The sequence below is a fragment of the Sciurus vulgaris genome (genome assembly GCF_902686455.1).
Source record: "Sciurus vulgaris genome assembly, chromosome: X".
NCBI lineage: Eukaryota > Metazoa > Chordata > Mammalia > Rodentia > Sciuridae > Sciurus > Sciurus vulgaris.
The window spans coordinates 48,907,427-48,930,390 of NC_136471.1; the positions used below are offsets into that span (position 1 = coordinate 48,907,427).

The 22,964-nt window shown below is 43.5% G+C and overlaps 2 protein-coding genes across 3 annotated transcripts; one reads left to right on the forward strand and one right to left on the reverse strand.

Annotated features, from left to right (window-relative positions):
* Window positions 1-539: 539 nt before the first annotated feature.
* Window positions 540-5,303, reverse strand: ARMCX3 (armadillo repeat containing X-linked 3). Its single transcript, XM_079124978.1, has 5 exons — window positions 5,145-5,303; window positions 4,528-4,667; window positions 4,154-4,214; window positions 3,827-3,899; window positions 540-3,549 (listed from the first exon to the last, which is right to left on the reverse strand). The coding sequence occupies exon 5, from the start codon at window positions 3,401-3,403 to the stop codon at window positions 2,264-2,266; it is 1,140 nt and encodes a 379-aa protein (XP_078981104.1). The 5' UTR covers window positions 3,404-3,549; window positions 3,827-3,899; window positions 4,154-4,214; window positions 4,528-4,667; window positions 5,145-5,303; the 3' UTR covers window positions 540-2,263.
* A 5,168-nt stretch (window positions 5,304-10,471) lies between these two features.
* Window positions 10,472-13,389, forward strand: ARMCX6 (armadillo repeat containing X-linked 6). Of its 2 annotated transcripts, XM_079124980.1 has the most exons (4): window positions 10,480-10,597; window positions 10,916-10,993; window positions 11,343-11,425; window positions 11,739-13,389. In XM_079124980.1, the coding sequence occupies exon 4, from the start codon at window positions 11,872-11,874 to the stop codon at window positions 12,775-12,777; it is 906 nt and encodes a 301-aa protein (XP_078981106.1). In that variant the 5' UTR covers window positions 10,480-10,597; window positions 10,916-10,993; window positions 11,343-11,425; window positions 11,739-11,871; the 3' UTR covers window positions 12,778-13,389. The 2 variants fall into 2 exon arrangements, with proteins under 2 accessions (XP_078981105.1, XP_078981106.1); XM_079124979.1 differs by lacking the exon at window positions 10,916-10,993 and having other exon boundaries at window positions 10,472-10,597.
* The last annotated feature ends 9,575 nt before the right edge of the window (window positions 13,390-22,964 follow it).

Sequence of the window (22,964 nt, forward strand, 5' to 3'; positions counted from 1 at the left end):
AAGTTCTAAGCCAGCCTTGGCAATTTAGGAAGTCCCTAAGCTAATTAGCAAGTCCAAGTCTCAAAACAAAAATGTTTTTTAAATTTAACTTAAAAAAAAAAAAAGGCTGGGGATGTGGTTTGGTGGTTAAGTGCTCCTGGATTGAAAAACAAACAATAGGAATATGAAAAAGTGTTCATTCTCTTTTCCCTCATCCTGCCCTTAAAACTGTTATCAAATGTGCATGATTCGGAGGGGTCACCATATCCAACAACTTCAAGTCAATTAGTTCCTAGCCCTTTCATCTACTATGGATATTAGAATACACATATGGAAACCTTGGGCTAAAACTGGGTTATAATCAAAGAATTTTACCCTTTCCTGGTGTCATATACAAAGCAGGCAAGTATTCCCAAGAAAACTAGGAAGGTATTATGGAGGCTGATGAAATCATGTCCAAGGAAACACTTTGAGTCCTTCAAAAAAAAGAGAAAACCTTGCTACTTTGAGAAATTACTCTAAGAGTTACCTTGTAGGAATGACAGAACTCTACACAGTAATCACTTAATAAATGTTAACCTTTATTGTTATAATTGTTTATTAAATGACACTGAAATATGGCAGAATGCCCCAGCAAAACAAAGGTCAACCAAAAAACTATTAGCCCTGCATTTTAGATACTTAAGGGTACTCACTTTTCTTAACTGCTATGTGCCAGAATAGTGTAGATACTTAGCATATATTACCTCGTTTAATCCTCATAATAAGCCTCATTTTCACCACTATCATTTTGGAGAGGAAACGTCAACCAATCACATTTTTAACCTATATTATTTGCCCACTCAGTACACATTCAAAACAATGGCCTGCTTCATTACCAATACTTTCCTTTTTTCAAAAATCTCCTAAAAAATCAATATTCGTTTTATTTTAAAAAAGAATAGGTGAATAAAAAGTAAAAAAAGTAAAGCTCATTCATTATCCTTCTACCCAAAGACAGCTATTGTTACTATTTGGAATTACATAATTCCAAAGATTTTAGTGTGTTTTTTAACATGATTTACTATCCCCCTCATCCCGGCAAAAAGGAATGAATACTGCTATCTAACTTACCTTTCTTACTTTACAATGCTAGATGAATATCTTTTTCTGGCAATATGGATTCCATCAGCATATTTATCATATCCTACTGTCTTGACCATTCCTTAATTTAGTTAACCAATCCACTGTGCTAGACATGTCATCTCCAAGTTTTACTACCTTAGTATTGAGATGAACAGCCTTGTACCTGCAAACTTTGGCCAATTATTCAATTACTTCCTTAAGACAAAGGGTTTACATATTTTAAGGCTTATGATATGAATTACCAAATGGCCACCACCAGGGTTTGTAAGGGTCCATTTTGCCACACCTTCACTGACATAGCACAGAAGAGAGGGGGACATTTATATGGATTCCAATAATTTTTTACCCAAAAATATTTAGTGGCTCTCAGTGTCCAGTGAGATAATATTGAAACAGCTTTCCACAACTGGCTTCACCTAACTTTCCATATTTATTTACTCCCATTCCCCACGCTGTCCACTGTATGCAGGCTGCTCTCCTGACAGTCATAGGAAGAAGGTTCCTACCTCAATGCCTTTCTCACACCATTCTCTCCTGGATCCTGTATCATGGAACATCCTAACCATGCTACCACATTCAGGGCTCATTTACAAAGGCCACCTCTTCCATGAAACTTTAGCTGACTGGCATATCCCACAGAATCCTTTGCCTCCTCTGTGCTCTGAGGGCACACATCCGACAATGAGTGTCTGCTCTGGATATCCTCAGTTATCTTTTGGTTTGTATGTTTCTTATCTCTCCAACTAGATTAGAAACCAAAGGACAAGAATAGTTCTTTCTTTCTTCTTTCTTTTTTTTTTCTTTCCAGCATTAACACATAACTTTATTGACAATACACAAATGAAATCAATGCAAATGACAGAAGGGAGCTTACTTATGACGAATTGGTTCACTGTCACTTACGCAGAGGAAATAGTAAAAATACTTCAATCTAGGCAGCGAGATAAAAAGCAACAAACATGTTTTCAGAATAAGTAGTGATATTCATTTATCCAGCTTAAACCTGAAGACCAACTTGGTTAAATATCAGCGTTGATGATACAATATGATATTCATTATTCAAAATTGGCAGCTGAAAGGATTCCTTTACCATATAAACAAGGTGGAGAAAAGGAATAGTTTACAATGTGTGTTGCTTCTAAACTACTAAGTCAAGAAATTAGTCCTGGCTCTTTGGGAACATATGCTCAGTCAGTTTGGCCATGAATTTTCCAACTTTTACTTTCACCAAAAAATCATGGTGACTTTCTATTCCCAGAACCTTATCAGCACACACTTGAAATTCTTTTAAAAAGAAAAACAGGGAACCTTCACCGAATTGATTCTGAGTAGGTTCATTTTCTTCCCATTTAAAATTGTCATTTACATTCTCAAGAATGACCAGAAGTTTAAGAATAACCTCTTTGTTCTCTTTCTTACTAAAGAGAGAACCCAGTGAAGATGGTACTTGGGCCCTGAGCAATTCTCTAGTCATAGCTGGATTTTCAGCCAAATTCAAAAGGAGTTTCAAAACCTGAAGTTTAGTTTCTTCATTTCCTGCTGAAAATAAACGAAAAAAATCTGAAATGGAATTAGCAAGCATGTGCTGATACTCATTAGTAACAGTCATATTTGTAAGCAATCTTAGTCCAGCCAGCTGCACAGATGAGTTCAAGCGAGAAGTGATTGTGTCATCACACACTTGATTCATGTATATCTTAAGCCTGCGCTGATTTTCAGCATTCACACTCAAGTTATTTAGGACAATTAAAGCCTTTTCCTTAACGATGGGATCCCGAGTATTAAGAATCTTTGCAACAATTGGGAGACCACCCAGATCACGAATAATATCTCTGTTAAATGCATAAGCAGCATTGTTACCCAGAGCAATTAAAGCTGCTTCAAGAATATAAGGCTTTTCAGACATCTCGACCAAACAAAGAACTTTTTGTAGCTCTTGAGGGGACAAAACAGTATCATCTGAATTAGGGGAAGCCCGTTTCTGGACAGCCCGTCGTGCCCTGGTAGCCCTGGCCCTTGCCCTGGCTCTAGCTCTGGTCCCGGCCTCTGTCCCAATCCGGGCCCAAGGTGGGTACCACACTATACTCTTGCTTTCATTACTGTCATCATCGTCATCAGACCAGTCATTATACCTGGCCCCAGAACAGTCACCAGAATCATCCACATCCCCGGAGCCACCCTCTGCCATTTTTTCCTTGCTCTGTTTTCTTCCCCTGGTCAGTCTATAAATGCAATAGCAGGCGCCAGCCCCAATCACAAGGCCTGCAGTCACCCAGCCTACTTTCCTGGCGTAGCCCATGCAATCGTCCCTGACAATAGCAGGGACCAAGGAACAGAGTAGTCACTCAGGGTAGGGAAAGAGGGTTGTGGGCCTGGGAGCAGGTCTGTGGAGTGTGATCTTCTTCAGTCACTTCAAGGCCACAGTATCTGATTCTGGAGGTGGACCTGGAGGTGGAGGAAAGAAACAGGGTTTCAATTTCTGTTCTCTTTTTGTTGTCCCATGCAGAAAGTTGCACAGAGGAACAGAAGAATAGTAATTGAATGCTGGGTAGGGAATATAGGTCATTGACAAAATCTCTACCCCCTCATTTCACCATCTTCCTACGCCCTGCCAGCCCACCGGAGCCCAAGCACAGATAAAGGCAATGAGTCCATAGATTCGGCTGGGGCCTCAGTCACCACAATCTCTGGTGTCTGCAGGGAGTAGCACCATTGAACTAACCTCCTTAAAACAGGCAGTTTGTTCTTTCTTCCCTTGGCTGGGGGTGTGTGCCACGCCCAATAATCTTTGTGATCTGTGGAGGCACCAGAGCCAGTAAGAAACGAAGGCTTGAAGGATTGTACATTTGTCACTTTCCTGAATCACCATCCAGATTATCAGATATTTTTTAACGTCACGTGCTATCCAAAGCATGAAAATGCCTGCCCCCTCCCTAGCCTAAAACGCAGGGATGTAAGAAAAATAAAGTAGAATTGGGTGAGCCTGTCCAAACCGCGGCAGATTTCCAACCCCTCCCCCATTCCAGACAGCCCCCACGCCCACACCGACCTCTACCGATCCTGGGAAACTTCCTCCCTAGCTTCAAGTGGTGCCACCTGCTACAGCAGACCTGCAGGATGACAGATCGAAAACATGGGGACTAAGTGCTGTTGAGAGAGAAGGATTATGAACAAACTACCTGATAGGTTTCCTTGCTGTCATTTCCCCCTTTCCCCCCTCCCTCCCGCGTGCGCACTCACAGACACACACACACACACACACACACACACACACACACACACGCACACACACCGCACGCCATTTCGCCACGGTCCGGGGAGTGTGAGAAACACATTCAGACTCAGACCTGAACCTAGATTACCGTCTCTGCTTTTCCCCCACCTTCACCCCCGCCCCTCCTAAGGTCCCCCATATGGTCTTACCCTCAAACCGACCTTCACCGATCAGGGTTAATTTCCTTCCTCTTCTCTTGCCTGGCGTTGTGCCGCAACCTACGGAAAGACTGGCCACCCAGGAGAGGCTCGGACCCACTAGACACAGAGCGGTGGTCAGGAAGACACAGCTACAGGCAGAAAGACGGGAAACAGCTGCTACTGAGTGCTTGGTGGACGGACCAGTCCCCAGAGAACGAAACTCTCCTAATTCACAGGCCTGGTTGTCAGAGGCTTCCCAACCCAGTTACCCGTCTCAGGATTCTGCTGACACATCTCGTTGCACCCCACCACCCCCGCCCCCCCATGTCCAGCCTTTCCCCGCCAGCACTGTCCTGGTAGACTGGGGGGCAACACCCAGGCCACAGCTCCCTTTCCGAATTGCGGGCCTTGCCTCCCAGAAGATTCATAGCTCCCTATTTCTGGGCTCCTCCCCAAACACCCCTCTGCTCACCGTTTCGCAGCATCGAAATGGGCCACAGGCGGGACATATGTCTGGGAGAACGGGCGGCGAGTGGGAGAGACGACGGAGGCGCCTCAGGACCTGCGACGGTCTCCGCCCTACGCCCTCCACCACCCCCACTTTATGGAATCTCCCAGGCACTGACCTGCAGGGATCCAGGACAATTTCCTTCTCCTCCTCTTTCTTCCTTCTGACTCCGGCCCGCCCGCCCTCAGGGCAATGGGGAGCTGGTACTCAGACGGGAACAACGACCAGGACAAGAAGGACTTCTGCACACGTCAGCTCTTGGTCACGTGAGATCTACGTCATCCACCAACTCGGGCCCCCAATTTCCCCTCCCACCAGCAGTGCGGCAGAAGAGGGCCCGCCCCCCTCTGTTCCCTCCCCCATACTAGGCCTTGTTACCCTTTCTTCTCCGCTAATCCCATCTCCTGTAGTTGTGTTTCCCTTCCTCAGATTATCAGAAAGGGACAGCATCTTCCCCTGGGGCTGCTGACCACTTGTGCTTTTTTGAAAAATTGACTCTTCCTTCCCTAAACTCCTGGGACTGCAGCCTCTCCCTCCACCTCCCCTCCTCCCAGCTATTAATGTCTACCATTTCCTCTGAAATCTAGTCCTAGATCTGAAGTGAACAACCATCAAAAAAGGAAGCCTGGAGTGAGAGTGCAGCTTTTACTTTCTTAATGTTTTGTTATTTTTGTTCTGCCCTCACCCACCTCCAGCCCACCTTCTTTTATGAGGAAAAAATACTACAAAGCTATTTTCATTTTAGGAAAAAATAAAAGATAAGAAGTGGGAGAGTGATGTCGGGTGATGGCCTCTAAAAGTCCCACCATTTCTCACTTGGTGGAGAGTGTTAACCACTTCATTCAAAGTAATCTTAATGTCTTTGGGGACTTAGCACATAACACAAACCTGGATGAATCTGAATGATCTAATAAGTGTGTCTGAGAATATGTAAATCTTTGATTAGGCCAATCTTCTGAATAGAAGAACAACAGACTTTCACTTGCATAAATTAGCAAGAAGGAGGCACTGAGCTCTCAAAAGCCAGTAACAAAAGATTGAACAGAAAACACATCTGTGTAGCCACTATCTGTAAGATAAGAAGGCATGTACACTGACAAAGTGAGTGATATACAAAGAACATTACAAAATATACTTGGGAACAAATAGAGAATATCTGTATACAAAATAGCTATTAAGGGAACTAAGACAAAGTTGGCTGAACTTGGCATCTAGCAATTAGTGTAAAACCATTTCACTGGTTTGATGAGCTTAATAATTCGCCTGGGATTTAACTTTTAAGATAGGAAAAGGAATAAAATAATTACATTCCCTCATTGTTTAAGTAGGTTTGATTTCAATTGCTTGCAGCCCAACAATCTTAACTAATACACAGCACAAAAACAAATAACATGGTACAAAAAGTAACATACCTTTTCTGAACACCAAGATCCTTAGTGACATGTTTTCCTACTAGCTTGTGTATAAGGTCATTATCTGAGTATAACTTTAAAATCCACAGACAATATGGAAGTCAATCAAGAGACTGAGGAGTTTGGGAACAACCAAACCTCCAGGAAAATTCATATGGATGTAAATTCTGGGAAGCAATACTGGGATATAATTGAAATTTAGTAAACAGAAGCCAGACCAACAGTATGATCATGTGCACCAAAGGGACTCATTGAAGCACAGGAATATGAAAAAGAGAGTCAGAGGAAAGTGTTAGTAGTTCCCACCCAAGCACTGTGTGGAGGAGAGGGAGTGTTGGCTAAGAAGAACGGAACATTCAGCTTTTCTTGGCAGAATCATACCCATAATGTGTAAGAGTACTTCAAGATTCCTCAGCAGAAAGCCACTTCTTAAGGTGAATGAATATCCTTGCTCTGATTGCAGGTTCACCAAGCAACCTTCTGGGGTTGTGGCCTCCCAAGTAGTAGCTTATCTACAGAGAGAGAATGGGCAGGTAAGACTGACAGAAACCTCTAGTACCCCTGACAGTTTTATTTCTCAGGAAAAATTAGTTTCCCTTTTGGCCTACTTAACAGAAAAAGAATGCAGAGACCCATGGATTTGAGCATTCAGATCCAGATTTATGTATGTTTCTATAAATGAGAGTCTTTCCTTGACAGAAGCATCTGCTCTCAGTGTACAGACAGAATCAGGGTTGGATCATACAGTGCTGAGGACAAGACCCTGAACTGTAGATGCAACCTTGTAGAACCCTGTCACAGAAGCCATGTGGCCTTGGTCAAAGGATGACCCATGCATTACCATTTTATAACTGTACTTTTCTAAAGTTTAGTTAATATGGAAGTTACAACTAAGACATGCTATAGCAGATAGGCCCCCAGCATCTCAGTCATAGCTAGACAAAAGGTTAATATCCAGAATAGTGAAATGACTTCTACATATCAACAACAATATCTGAAATAATTTACACTTCTCTCTGGAAAAGAAAGGAAATGCATTTTACATTTCCCATTACCTACATTTCCCTAGCAAAAGGATGGCCATTGTGACCAATAAAGAGCAAACAAACACTCTCTTACTAAAATATGAATCTTGAGCAGAGAGATAAAAACCTGAAAGATGGTGGGGTGGACTTATAGTATCCTGAAGATATCATCTAGAATTTCCTCCTTTCTTTTTTTAATTTTTATTTGTTCTTTTTAGTTATACATGACAGTATAATGTATTTTGACATATCATACATACATGGAGTATAACTTCCCATTTTTGTGGTTGTACATGATGTGGAGTTACACTGGTCATGTATTCATATATAAATGTAGGAAAGTTATGTCCAATTCATTTTATTGTCTTTCCCATCCCCCCTCCCACATTTCCTCCTATCTATACCCATCAGAGTTGACCCTAGTCTTCAGCCTTTCCTCCTTATGTTAACCAGGTTAGGTTCTGTTACTTGCAATCATACTACCTTCACTAAGAGACAATACAAAAAGGAATATAGTTTTTCAAAATAACAACATTCTAGAGGTTTTTTTCCTTTCATCCTCTACAATTCCATTAATGTTATCATTCACTGATCCATTTTTTGTTGTTGTTTTCAGGTACTTTGTAAATCACATATCACATGTGGCCACATATTGATATAAGCCAAAAGGTTTCTTTTGACAGTGACATCACAGAGCCTTTTGCAGGCTCAGGAACTTTTAACAGGCTTATCTGAGGGATTCACTTAAGCATTTCCTATTTTGCTTTTAAGGTGGAATGTCAAGCACATGACATGTCCTTAAATACATGGTTGTTGTTGATCTTATAATGAAGACCAAGTTAGTTTTTAAATGCTTGTTCCCAGGTTTCATAGTAGGAATTCTGGATTGAAGTGACAAAGAAGTAAAAGAAATAAAAGGGTTATAATGTCTGTGGGGATTTAGAGAGGGAATGGATTCAAACCATGGAAGGTCGGAAAAACTAAGAGAATGGTGTTGTTGGATAATACACTAGAATAATTAGAGGACGTACCAAAATGGGGACAGGTAGGAGTGAAGTTTGTCCTTGAAGCCAGGCTAAATGTTGCAAACATGAGTCTGTACTATAGAACCACGTGTAGGACACCAAGGCATCCATGTTTGTTAAACTTTACATATGCCTTAACTCTTTTTAATGTATACATGTAAAACAAACGAAAGTCACTTATGTAGGTACCTAGCAGCCAAAAAATGAATGATGGGAAGTTGAATCTGAGTGTTCTGCCTGTAAAGATTCAGAAATAGAATTCACATATCTAAGAGAAGTAAAGTGTCGCAAAAGAACAATGTAAGGGAATTATGGTAAAACAAATGAGGTAGAGATTTAGAGAGATGGAGGTATGATACTAGTGAGTGAGTTTGGACTGAAACCGTTTGGGGAAGACGGGAAAGTTGCAACATGTTCCTAACTTCTAATATTTGACAGCAAGGCATTATGAGCTCCCTGGCTCACCTCCCAAAAGGGCCTCCAGCACACCCGGCCCCCTCACAGGGAGGGCCTCAGGCTGGGGTGTCATATTTCAACATTCTAAGAAAGAGGCTGCCTGGAGGGTCTATATTTAGAGTATGACTCCCCAGCAGAGACAGGTGGATATTTGGGGACTAACTTCTACATACTTTGTCCCTGAGTTCTGGGATTATTCTGAGGGTCTTGGGCAGGCGGTGCAGAGAAGATATAACAAGGCAGGGAGTGAAAAGACCTCTTTCTTCTGGCCACTGTTTGGGATCTGATACTTTGTCCTTTAGTTTGTGAGGGGGAAAATGAGATGAACAGCAGGGGTATCACAGCGATTCACAGTCATCCACAGACCCTCACCACCATTGCCAGTGGAAAGTGATGAACACTGGTGGTCAATGCTATGGTGACAGTATATGTGGACAGCAGATCCCAGAGACATCTCACCAGTGTCACAATGGAATGAAAATTCCACCTCTTAAGCCTCATTTTTATCAATAGGATAATGGAGTTCTCTAATTTCTGATTGATTTATGGGTTACATCATGAAACTTCATAATAGATTTTAAACAACATCCTTTAAAGAAAAGCAAGCTAACCTGTGAAGTTACTAATTTGTAAAGTTCATCAGAAGTTGTAAACTTCACCTGAAATTGAAGTCAGTATGAAAGCTGTCCTTTGAAGCCATGGTGAAAGCTATTCAGCAGCCTTCTACAAGATCTCAAGAGCTAACATCTAATACTATGAGTTCAGCCAGGAGGAAGATATGGACAGTGGTTTACTCATCTAAAATGGTCACAATCAGAACACTGAACTTCTCATTCATTTGTTTGTCAATTTATAAATCATACTGAAAGCCCTGGAGACTGGTTTCACTTGTAAAGATGTGTTTTTAAACTTTAATATGGTGTTTTAAAGCTGTAATTTAGAGGAAAATATTTTCAATGTGGAACAAATTAACTTTGCCAATTCAATGAGGCCTTCTTATTAACTGGAAAATCTTGCTTATGTTACATACCTTTAAAAATAAGATTAGAACTGGTCTTTTTCCCAAATGGAAACAACTTTATTGTATTTTCTGATTACAAAATAGCATATCATGAGTCAATTATAAAAGGAGGAACAACAGAACATAAATGGATCAAAATATTAATAAAAATCTCACTACTACCTGAGCTTCTTTTACTGCTCCTCCTCAGCCAATTTTGATGCAGAGACTGAACACAGAAAGGGGTAGAAATTAAGGAAGGCGATGCAGGAGTTTCAGAGCCAAGGAAAAGATGAGACAATTCTCCAAGAAGTGTAAGGGCAGAGAAGACCCAGAAAAGATGCTGCCCCTTCCTGAACAGAAAGTCAAATTCAAACACCAAAGAGATAGGGTCACTTCTGGTTTCTGGAGTTTTTATAGAGGAAAAGACAGACAGGGCCCAGTGTGATGGGGGGAGGTACGGGGCAGGCTGGCGCCTGCCGCACTGCTTGTGGGAGTGGAAATTGGGGGCCAGAGCTCGCTGGTGACGTGGCCGTCACGTGACTAAGAGCCGCCTAGAGCAGAAGTCCTGCTAGTCGCCTCCGTCTGGGTACCAACCCCCTAATACTCTGCAGGCGTGTGAAGGAAGAAGGAAACTAGCTCGGACCGTGCAGGTCGGTGCGAGGGTTGACGCTGCTTGGAAGGAGATGGGGGTGGGAGAAGATCGAGAGCGCGGCGGGTCCAAGTTCAGGCCGACGGAGGCTGTGCCCCTTTCTCGCCTACTTTTTAAATGCCTTTCCCCACCCCCATCCCCACCCCACCCCGTGCTCATTTTACTCAAGAGAAGTGGCGGGCTTCGGGTGGGGGTGAGGGGAGTGAATGGCGGTTACGGAGAATCCAAGGAAAGAACGGTTCCACAATCCGGGCACCACGTCCCGGGTGCTGGTCGGTCCACCAAGCACTCCGTCCCTCGGTCCCCTGTCTTTTTGCAGGTCTGTAGGTTGCAGCGCAAGTATTGGCGAGAGAAGGAGCAAACTGCTTTGGTGGGAACCATGCAGGGTGGTGTGAAGGTGGGGGATTAGCCCGGGACCATGGATGGGGGTGGCGGAGGAAGGGGGCTGGGATCTGTGCCGGCCGGGTCCGAGTCGCCCTCTCCTGGCCCCGTCTTTCTCCACACCCCCTCCCATTTCAGTGCAGGGAAAGGGGTGTGGCGGCCTTTGCTGGGGAAATGGCGGACGACGAGGGGGGCGGGGGAAGTTCGTGTTAGGAAAGTCAAGAGGGTGTGAGAAATATTTTAAACTTAAAGGCCCAACATTCAGAAAACCGAATATTGGGACCTGAGTGTTCAGTGCTGATCCATTCACTACACTTTCAGTCCTCTATTGCCACCTACCTGTCTTTCCATTTGTCCTTCTTCAGACTCTATTCATCTATCACTGTGGAGGGGACACTGACAAAAGAAGACAAGAGAAGAAGGAGGAATTCGTCTGACTTTAGTAAAGGTTGGTTGGAAAACTGCTTGTGAGATTTTGAGGGTGGAGATTCGTGTGGTGAAGGAAGAAACTACTTGAGAGTTAGATCTTCTTGCCACCCTCCTGGTTGTCATAACCAGAGCCCCAGCTCCTGCCCTTCTATTAGGATCCTAAAACACAAACGGTGTATCCGCAGGGTGGACAGGGGAAAAATTAAAAGAACAAGGAAATAGTTCCCTAATAATCCAACTATCTCAACAAGAACTCAAACTCCAATCCGCCTGTCTGGTAAGGTACAACCCCAGGCGCAACCCAGAGATCTAATACTCTTTCTCACTCATAGATTCATCACAAGAGCTACAGGAGCCTAGGAGAGGCTGAAGATCACTATCTCTCACCCTGGCCCTAAGAGTTCTCTTCTATCAGGTGGACCAAGGCCCTCCCAATCCTGCTTCAAGGCTGGCACAGTCTTAAACATGGGCCGGGCCCGGGAAATGGGTTGGATGGCAGCAGGACTAATGATTGGGGCTGGTGCCTGCTACTGTGTTTACAAACTGACCATAGGAAGAGATGACAGTGACAAGTTGGAGGAGGAGGACGAAGATGAATGGGATGATGACCAGGAACTGGATGAAGAGGAGCCCGAGATTTGGTTTGATTTCACAACAATGGCTCGCCCTTGGAGTGAGGATGAGGATTGGACTGAACCTGGGGCCCCAGGTGGCACAGAGGACAGGCACTCAGGGGGTGGCAAGGCCAACAGAGCACACCCAATAAAACAACGGCCATTCCCATATGAACATAAAAATACCTGGAGCGCTCAAAGCTTTAAAAATGTCAGTTGTATTCTTGACCTCTCCAAGTGTCCTTCTATTCAGGGAAAAAAGTTGTTTGCTGAGCCCAAGGATGCTGGTTTTTCACTTAGCCACGGTATCAGTAGTCATTTGTCCAGCCTTTCAATCTGTGGAAACAAGATCCCCACCCCCCACCCCACCGTGAGGGAGGAAGCTTTGTGTGCCCCAGATAACTCGAATGCCAGTACTGAAAATCAGGGCCAGATTAAGATGTACATCAATGAAGTGTGTCAGGAGACTGTGCCACGTTGCTGCAACTCATTTCTGCAGCAGGCCGGATTAAATTTGTTAATAAGCATGACAGTTATTAATAACATGCTTGCCAAGTCCGTTTCAGACTTGAAGTTCCCTTTGATATCTGAGGAAAGTAGCTGTGCTAAGGTTCAGGTTTTAGAACCGCTGATGGGTTTGTCTGAAAAGCCAGTCTTGGCGGGGGAGTTGCTGGGTGCCCAGATGCTGTTCTCATTCATGTCCCTCTTTGTCGGAAGTGCAAACAGAGCGGTTCTCCTGGAAACTCTCACCCCTTAAATGGCCTTCTGGGACAGCATGGGACTGAATCCACACAAACGAACCCTGTTAGGTTTGCAGATGTCAAAGAATCTGCAGTGGGTGCTACTGAGGATCCAGCCTTAGGCAGTCACCCTGTGGTTGGGTGCACGTTCCAGAAGCTACATTGAGGACCACACTCTTATTGGCCCGGCAGGCCCCCCACCCCGCCCCCGCCGCAGAGCTTTGGGCAATTCCTTGGTTTTGCAGTCTGCAGGCATCATGCATTGTAAATTACTCCCTTGCAGCCCTCTTCATGCAGTAAAGGGCTCGCTGTGGCGCCTGCCGCGGATAACGCACATCAAACGAGAGCACCACCAGGGCTCTCATTGCCTGTGACGGTCTCCCTGTCTGAGCGGGACCACTTTGCAGAGGCCAGGCCCATCGGGGAGCTCACGCTGAAAACGCATCTGCCGCTGCCTATGTCAAAGTATTTTCCTTTTCTCTTTCTTCGACACCAGCCAGTGGATGGTGAACCTGTTCATCCAAACAGTGCACTCCCCTTGTATCCATCGTACCGTCTTAACTTCCCCCGCCCAAGTCTGCATCTGTATGTATCATCAATAAACTTATGTGCTTTGATTGACAAAAAGAGAGAGACATGGTCCTTGTCCTTGAGCTTGCAGTCTTCACGAAGAGAAAGGCCAGGCCGATGTGCACAATAAACGCCAGCTGACTGGGGGTGGGGGCTGCTCCCTGACAGATGCACACTTGTCAGTGCTCACAGGAGACAGGGGCAGAAAGGGGCGGCTGTGCTCAGCATAACCTCCAAGAAAGGAGATGGGGGCAGGGCTGACAGGTGGGGGTCAGGGAGGTTGGGGGAATGTGGATGGAATGTTGAGAGAACTGGGAGAGAAAACACCCTCAAAGCAGGACACAGGAGTGCCAGGTGCAGAGGAATCCCTTGATAAAGGGGATTCCTTGACTGCCTGCCTAGGGAGGAAGGCCAGTGCCCTTGGTGTTTGTGCATTGCTTAGTGGTGGTGGTCGGTGGTGGCCATTGTGGTGGGGGTGAGGGGGGGGCTCCCTGTCACGCATCCATGCACATCCAATGCATAATTATCACAGTTAGGATTGCCACTTGCCCGGTGCCTGCTTTACCTCTAACTCTCCTGCACAGCTGCTGTGTCGCACCTGCTTCCAGCTCTCCTTTCGGTCTTGGGATCCCAAGCACTGCTTCCTGGCAGGGTGAGAGGGTTGTCTGCTGCTTCATTGGGGTGAAACTCCCTTCCTCCACAGCTCCCTTTGTACCTCAGGTGGGGCCCAGGAAGGGAACAGGGGAGCCCTCCATGAACTCCCTGTGGGGGTGGTAGGGCAGATGTGGAGGGTGCTTGGCACGACCAGCCTCGGCCTGTCCATCCATCTGCACACCCCTCCATACTGTCCCTGTGAGGCACGGCAGTGCCCCTGTGGGCTTGTGGAACCATGGGTCCACAGGGCTGGCCAACTCATTCTGCCACACCCTCCCGTCCCAGGGAGCTTTCATCCCTGTCTCACCAAAGTCATGTTCCCTGCAGGTTTGTGATGTATCAGGCAGTGGTCTCCTTCTCCAAAGCCATGATTTCCCTTGGATGGTGCTGCTTCTGTGCCAGGTGCCCTCTCCCGGACAGTCTCCCCAGGATGCTGCTGCGGGTCACCATGCCCTGGCCAGCAGTGGTCTGTCTGCCCGCAGGGTGCTCTGCCTTCTGCCTGCTCTCCTCCACATAAAACTTTGCTTCCTTTTCATTTCTTCTTTTCCTGTCCCCTGGAGTCTGGGTTCCAAGTGGTTTAGAGCTTTCCTGCTTGTACCATGCGTCCCACACTCTACGCTGACCCGAGCACCTTCCAGGTCTCCCTACCAACTCTGGGAAGCCCTCCACCTGGGAATAGGGACGCTGCATCTTCCCAGCCCTGTGCCTTGGATGGCCAGCAAGAGACCTGTGGTCATTGCCATGCCATACCCCCCATGGAGGCTCACTCCCACCCCTGATCTGGGGCCTCCTTGGCTGACTCTGGGGCCCTGACTTGTTTCCCAATAGCAGCTGATGGGACCACCCGTTCCCCCAGGCAAACCACAGTTGGGCCAGGTCATCTGTTTGACAAGGAGGATTTCTCTGCCGACAGCACCTTCATCCTCTTTCCCTGTCCAGCCTGCTCTGCCAGCACTGTCTTCATGATGCCTCCTTGCTCCTAGCTTGTGGCCCAAATTAGCATGTGCCTCCCCATTCCCCTGCACGCTACCACATTCCAGGTGCTCATTTGTGTACAGTTGTCCCTCATCTGTCCATCATGAGGCACTGGAGGCTTCAAGGCTGCAGCTGACTCCTAACTCAGGGAGGGCCTCAGAGGCTTCCTACCCATCTCCTCAGCAGCTCTCTCACCGGGAAGCCTGCAGGCATATCCAGGCGCCTCCACTGTGGGGCCTCAGCCCAAGGCAAAACCTTCCTTGTCCGTTTCCTGGCACTGCCCTCCCCAAAACACTCCCTGTGTCTGGAGGTGCAGCCCTCTGAACTGCCCTCGGAGAGTTTATAGGGAAGCCAGGTAGAAGCCCAGTTCCATGGGGGTTCTGTCTCCTCAGGGAGGCCTGTGGAGGGGAGTAGGGAGCCTGCCTGCCACCCAGGGCTTGATCAAGACACTGAGAGAGAGGCTTTCAACAGTGGCCAGAGCACCGGTGCCCCCACCCCATAGGTCACACACAATGAAAACAGCCCTGAGCCACCAATCGCAAAACTCACCAGTCTGCTTCAACTACAGGACCGTGTTTCTGGGCTTTCCCATGGCAAACACTGGGCAGGCTCATCCATGCTGGGCTTGCCAGGTACTATGGGGAGGTGCCCTGCCTGCCAGGAAGGTGCTTCCGCCCCAGCCTGAGCTGTCTCTTCTATAAATCTGCAACTGCCACCTCAGACTGCCTCAGACTGCTCCAGAACGGGCCCTGGTTTTGCTTCTTATTCATCTCATCGGTACCTTTACATCGAGTACCCGCAGGCACTGGCTTCCACACTGTCCCCTGTGCTGCCTCCTCTCCTGGGGATCCTGTGGTTTGAAGCCCCCCACCCCACAGCCCTGAAAGTGCACGCGACGTTGCAGACATCCAGCTTCCCCTTGGCCGTCTGGTGCCAAGCCCTGCATTCTCACCAGGGCCCAACGTGTCCCTCTCAAAGCAGTTTCCTCCCCACTCCGCTCCCTTTTAAGTGGCACACGTGCACCAGCACAGCCCCACACACCAAGTCAACCCCTGTGCCTTAGCATTGCTCGGCTGCGCCAAGAGATGGGCAGCTGTGGGCAGGATTTGCTCCTGCCTCCCTTCTAGAATTCACTAACAAGGTCTGAACCCCAGGAGGGCCCTGTCCCAGAGCCCAGCACAGAGCTGTAGAAGGTCGCCCCGCCCCTGCCTGTTACACGTGCTGCATGCATCTTCTCAGTCTGCCACTTCCCTCCTCACTTTGCTCATGGCCCCCTTTTCACCCAGAAGGTTCATTTACCTTGACTGCCTCTGTCTTTGTGGGGGGGCAGCTCAGTATGTCCCTCCTCACTCCTTGACTACTAAAAAGGTCTACTTTATAGTCCCCCGGTGCTTTCATACCATCCCATTTCAAGTTTTGTCTCATGGGTCTGTCTGCTGGCAATTTCCTTTTGGGCAAGATCTGTGATAGTGATGTGATTCGCCTTCTTTCCCTGATGGAAAACCACTGGGTGAGCACTCCATTCTCGTGCCACTGTGTGGCACATTGTGGCATCCTCATGCACCCAGCCCAGCAACTCCTCTGTGCCTTCCTGGCACTGAAGTCTCTCCTGAGGCACATCCCTTTCTCCCAGGAACCCTTGATGCACTTGGGGAGCCTCAGCTCGCTGGGTGGCCTGGGGCAGGTGGTGTGTGTGTGTGTGTGTGTTGGTGGGGAGGGGCACGTGGGTGCTTGTGAGCGGCACTCAGCCCCAGGAACCTTGATGGAAATATCAATTAAAAATATGAATGGTCTAATGCCTCACTATTTTTTCTCTGACAGGGGAGGGAAGTGGAAAAAGACAAAATGTTCAGACAAAGTTTTCTAGAAATATATTTTTTTCCAAAAGTCTTTTAAAAAACCCTTACGTTCTTTCATTTTACTCAAATATTTTCTTCCTCTCCTACTTCTCTGGCAGTGGAGAAACCCAAACTAGTTTTTCTTGTTTATTCAATCATACTTTTTTTCAATCCCTGGCATGGCCTCCATTAGTCTAGCCATCAGTGTTGTATTGTTCTTTGTTCTTGTATATCTGGATATGGGATGATTTTGAATGAAGGGAAGACAATTTGATTGCTCAAGTTATTACCACAAATATGCACTCCTAATAACCATGTCACATAAGCCCTGTGTGAATAAATATTTGAATTTTACAAAGATCAGTTGTTAAGGTATGCATTTGTATCGAGTTCTTTATATTTCATTTTCTAGACCTTTAAGTTGGATAGTAGATAATATTGGTGACTTTCTGAAGTGGAAGAGGGAATTGAGGTAAGGGAAATGACAGGAGATGTAATCACCAGTCTTCTCTGTCAGCTTGAGTTGTCCCAGGTTTGACCTTGTACTTTTATAGTTTGTGCTGAAGGATGCAAAAACTGTCCTCAGTGTTCATACATTTCCCTGAAGTTATTTGGTCATATCTAATAACCAGTCCCATCTGGGATTTCAGTCTGGGAACTGATTTGAGGCAGGAAACATGAAGTTGGTATTTTTCCTTCTTGTCCTCTCCATAAATCTCCTCTTTGATGGACACTTCCTTTAGTTTCTGAGTTCTCACTACCGGTGGCTTGTAGTAAATCTTTTTTCAGTCTTCCCGGCCTGGTTCCTGATATGTAATGGGAGGTTTTGGAAATTAGTAAAACTCCAAATTGATGGCTGCAAATCTTAAAAATTAGCTTTGAGAATTCCAATTTTCCTGAGCAAGGTACAAGCAGTACATTGCTTCTCTTTGTGTGAGTTTTTTGTTTTAATTACTTAATTTTAATGGTGAACAATGAGAAAGTGCAGGAATACAGAGGGTCAGTTTGGCAACCAGGACACTGCTTTGTATGCTTTGGTCTTCATAGGGATAGAGCAAAGAATGATGTATGTGGAGTGGGGAAACAAACATGTGTTGGACATCTCATGTAATGTTAAATATAAGGCTGGGTGATGACTGGTTATCTGATTCTTTACATTCCATTTTAAGTTCAAAGTTAGTTTACTTTAAAAAATATAGGTAACATGTCCTAGTAGCTCAAAATTCAAAAGATAAGAATTTACGTTGAAAAAATCTCCCATCCAGGTGAGGTAGTGCATGCCTGTAATCCAAGGTACTTGGGAGGCTAAGGAAGGAGGATCTAAAGTTTGCAACCAGCCTAGGCCACTGAGGGAGACCCTGTCTCAATAAAATTTTAAAAAAAGAAAGAAAATCTTCCTTTATTCTCCCTCTTTTTCACCAACTCCTCAATTCTCTCCCATCAGAGGTATTTTATCAGTTTCTTGTGCATCATTCCAGAGATCTCGTGTGAATAAACTTACACACATACTGTATAAACACACACACACACACACACACACACACACACACATATACATGGCAGTATGTGAATAACTTTGTCAATCCTCAGTTGTCACTACAAAAACATTTTCCTTTAATAGCTGAATCGTACTTTGTTGCACGACTGTGCCCTAATTATTTAGTGAGTGCACTATTTATTGTGGATATTTAGGAACTAAGATAGTTTTTATTACTATGATAAATAATGCTTCAATAATTAACTTTATACATATGTCATTTTTCCTTTTCTTTCTCTTTTTAGCTACCCAAATTTAGTTGATTAAATTATGTTTCTTCTTGTTTACTTTTTAATATTAAATATACTTATATCTCTATTGCCATATTTACCTGCTTTAGATGGTATCTTTTGACCCCAATTATCAAGAATAAGAAAATCAACATATGGACATTACCTCCCACCTTCATTTTCTTTCCTCTTCCTATTGTTGTTAGTTATATAATTTCTACTCCATCTGGATTTATCACCCTTACATTTGTTCTGTAACCTTAATCACTATATTTGTTTTGGTTTTAGTCCTGAACTTACATAGATTTGACATAATTGCTATACTTTTCCTGTATATTCTTTCTTGCCTGTGATCTTGCCATTTTTTGCCTTCATCTTTGTGATTGTTAAATTTCTTTTCCCACATTTTCTCTGGGGCCTGACATCCCACATTTCATCTTATTCTTATCTTGCCATCTCTTTGGTGAGGTCTTGCTTAGTTGCTTCATTAAAACTTCCAAGCTCATTTGAAGTATTTGATGACATTTTTCATCTACTTTATGATAACATTTTTCAGATGAGTTTACTTCATCTGCTGTCCATTTTTTATGTCCCTTTTCTCCTTTTTTCATGACAGGTACATTTTTATTTCCTGCCTTAAAGGGATATCAGGTTTTCCTGAACCAGTTATTTGCAGAATTTTCATCTAGGACAATGGTCAAAAGTTGTCTTAATGATACCAAGAACTTTCAAGAGGTAGTTGCAGGGCTGTTGAAAGTGTAGTCTATCCTCTCCCCTGCTACTCAGCATAAAATTATTTCCAGAGCTCTGAAGGAGACAGACTATTTCTTACAAATATAACCTATCTCTCATTTGTTCTTCAGCTCAATGTCTTTCTGCTTCTTATAACATAATAGGGTTTATCAGGGTTCATCAAGGTTTCTGTAGTCAACAGTGTATTTGTTTCTTATCTTTAAGAAATGCACAAACAGAAGCTGGGTGCAGTGGCGCATGCCTGTAATCTCAGCAACTCTGGGGGCTGAGGCAGAAGGACCCCAAGTTTAAAGCCAGCCTCAGCAAATTAATGAGAACTTAAGCAACTCAGTAAGATCCTGTCTCTAAATAAAATGTAGAAAAGGGCTGAGGATGTGGCTCAGTGGTTAAGTGCCCCTAGGTTCAATAGCCAGTGTCAAAAAAGAAAAAAAGAAAAGAAAAGAAAAGAAAAGAAAAAAGCCACAGACAGCTTCTTTCTTTTCTGGCATTTACTGTTTTCTAGTAGCTGACAAAAGAGTGCAGCTAGAGCTTCTGGGAAATTAACTGAACAAACCATCAAGCATAAAACCAATTTACAAACCCACAGAGATACTCTCTGTGAAGGAGTCAGAGCCCAATATACTAAGAGCCTTGGTTTGGACAAAACCCCTAGTCACTCCCAGAAAGGCAACCAACTCCATTTTCACTGCCAGCTTTCCTGAACTTTTCATACCTCATAGTACAGAAAGCAAAGGTACTCACAATAGTTTCTTGTTGTTTGTTAAACTGAATTCATGCCTACTAAGAGAAAAATGAATGACATCAATGATGCTTAAATCACACCCCATTGCATCTTTTAGTTGAAGTGACTTTCTAGTATTAATTTTCATGGCACTCACCATACTTGTATTTTCTGTTTCCTTTGACTGTATTCCCTAATAGATGATAAGCTCTATGGACACAGTAATAGTGCCCATTTTGTTTACTATTGAATCTCCATCTGTCTGGCACATAGTTAATGCTCAGCATCTACTCAATTTGATCATTCAAGTTACAATTATGGTTCTGGACAACAGTTCGTACTTCTCTATGTGTTTTTTAAATAGCTTTAATAAATGTGTATTATTTTTTTCAAAGATAAAATTTGTTTTTAGAAATATGTTAATTAATATTTACAGCAGATGAATGAAAAAGACTGGAATGTTACATACTCAGTATCTTGCTGTTCCTTGGGTTCCTGTTCTTTTCTCTTTCCAAGAATCTCATTCATTACCATAACTTCAATTATCACCTCTATCTTAATGACTCACAAGTTTATAAAGTTCAAGTCTTGAGTTCAAGATCAAATTATTTGATGCCTACAGACTGCATATCCCACAGATATTTCAGTTCAACATATTTGAAATAGTGTCATCATTTCCTGGTCCTATACCAAAACTGTTCCTTCTGCCATGTCCTGTTTCAGTGAACACGACTACCATCTACTGCTGTACACATGCTAGAACTCCAGTCATTACTGATTCTTCCTTCTTCTTCATCCTACATTGCTAGCCTTTCACACCTCATTAATTTTTCACAAATATTAATTATCAGAACAATACACATATGACAACAAAACATTTCTTGTAGAGTTTATGATGAAAACAGTTTCCCTTTCTACTTTTCCCTAGACTTGGTATCACTCTCTACAGTGCAAACTTTTCTTAACTTTTCAGGTGCAATGGTTCTCAACTACAAGTGATTTTGCCAACCAAGAGGACAGTTTTCAGTGTCTAGATATATTTTTGATTGTCACACACAGGGATAAGGGTGCTACTGGCCTTCTTGTGGATAAATCTAGGGATCCTACAAGGCACAGGATAGTCCTTGGCCCAAATGTTAATGATTCCAAGGTTGAGAAACCCTCTTCTTGTGGTTATCTTCAAAAGTACACAAATATACTTATATCTGTAATGACCTCCTAATAGGAAAATAGGACACTTTAGCTCATTTATATTATCTTTCTCCCTCCCCTTCTTCTATTCTCAGTGTTTATAGTGTTATTATTATTTTAGTTTAATCATACAGTACACAAATATTTCTTGAACACCTTTGTGGACTGGGAAGTATTCAAAAGATTTGGAATTCAGTAGTGAGCAAGACAGAGATAACTTTTATTATTTTTTCTTTCTTTGGAAGGAAGTGAAAATTAAAAATCAATTAAGTAAGGTAACTACATTTACCTTTTCAAATTTTTTGTTGCAGATGAACTCAGTACCTTTATTTTATTTATTTATTTATTATTTGTATAGTACTGAGAATTGAACCTAATTCTTCACAGGTGCTAGGCAAGCAGTCTACCACTGAGCTACAATCCCAGTCCTACATTTAAATTTAAATTATATATATGCATATGTATATAAAACTATTGTAATTAATAAACTTCCACTAGTATTTATTCAGTTTGCACTTTTTAAAATGAAGGTAAAGGCTCTGCTATTCTTTCTTATGTCTTTTTAAAATATTCTTCTATATTCCACATTTTGACAAGTGTACATTTTTATTAAGTCTTATGCCTATTTGAAATCTCATCCACACAGGTGATCTGTAAATTGTTTCTAAAACTATAGAAGATGGGTTCAAGTACTAAGGTACTTCATGGCTCAGCAATGAGTGGCACTTATATAGTCACAATCATCTAAATTCAGTTCATGATTATCAATGTCTGCAGTTGAAAATAGAAGGCTTTCATAGAAGACTTGGTTGCTATAGATCAGAATGTAAAAGAAAACTGACATTTAGCTGCATGCACATGATGATATAGAATCAATTCATTCTTTCTATTAGAAGGGAAAATTTCCTTTTATTTTAAAACCTCATGTAGGTATCTCTTTGACAGTAATAACACCTGATTAGTTTCTCAATCCCTAAGGAGTTTTCACAAGTTCAACCCAGGCCTTTCTTGGGGTGTGGGAGGATTGCCTTTATATTCCTTAGATCACTTCATGGTGTATCTGTCCACTTTCTTCTGGTGTGGTGGTTAGGGGCAAGGTATAAACCAACGATGTCAGGTTATGAATGCATCTTTTACTAGGAATATTTACCTGCATCCCTCTTAGTAACTTGGGAGCTAGCTCAAAATCAGTCCCACCTCATATTTACAGTCAGATCCTAGGGACGCTTGGGATTAGCTTCTAATTTAATCCATCCCACTATAGTTGCTTAGAAATGTTCTAGAATCCAAGGTCAAGCCCCTTGTGTCACTAAAGTGAGACTATTTTCAGATTCAGGATTCAATAGATTCTTTTCCCTTCCATTACATCAAATGCTGAACTCATTCTATACCTTAATTACCTGTACTTTTTAAGCAAGGACACATTTTTGTTTTGTATATCTGTGGTCTATTATTTCATAAAACATTCTAAATCTCAGTGGCATTAAACAGCCATTTTAATTTTTTTATCATATGTATCAATGACTTGTATTAATTTACCTAGTTGGTTCTTTGGCTGGTCTTCCTGAGGTCATTTATATGAGTAGAGTCCGCTGGCAGTTCATCTGAGGGCTGGTTTTCCTATAGCTAGGGTTGCCATATCTAGTATGATATGGCATTATATCTATTATGATGTGCCATATTTAGCATTTTGTTGCTGTGACAAAACACCTCAGGAAAACAACTTAAAGGAGGA

Excerpts from the sequence above, each read along its gene's own strand:
- ARMCX6 (XM_079124979.1), top strand. The coding sequence starts at position 11,872 with ATGGGCCGGGCCCGGGAAATGGGTTGGATGGCAGCAGGACTAATGATT.
- ARMCX3 (XM_079124978.1), bottom strand. The coding sequence starts at position 3,403 with ATGGGCTACGCCAGGAAAGTAGGCTGGGTGACTGCAGGCCTTGTGATT.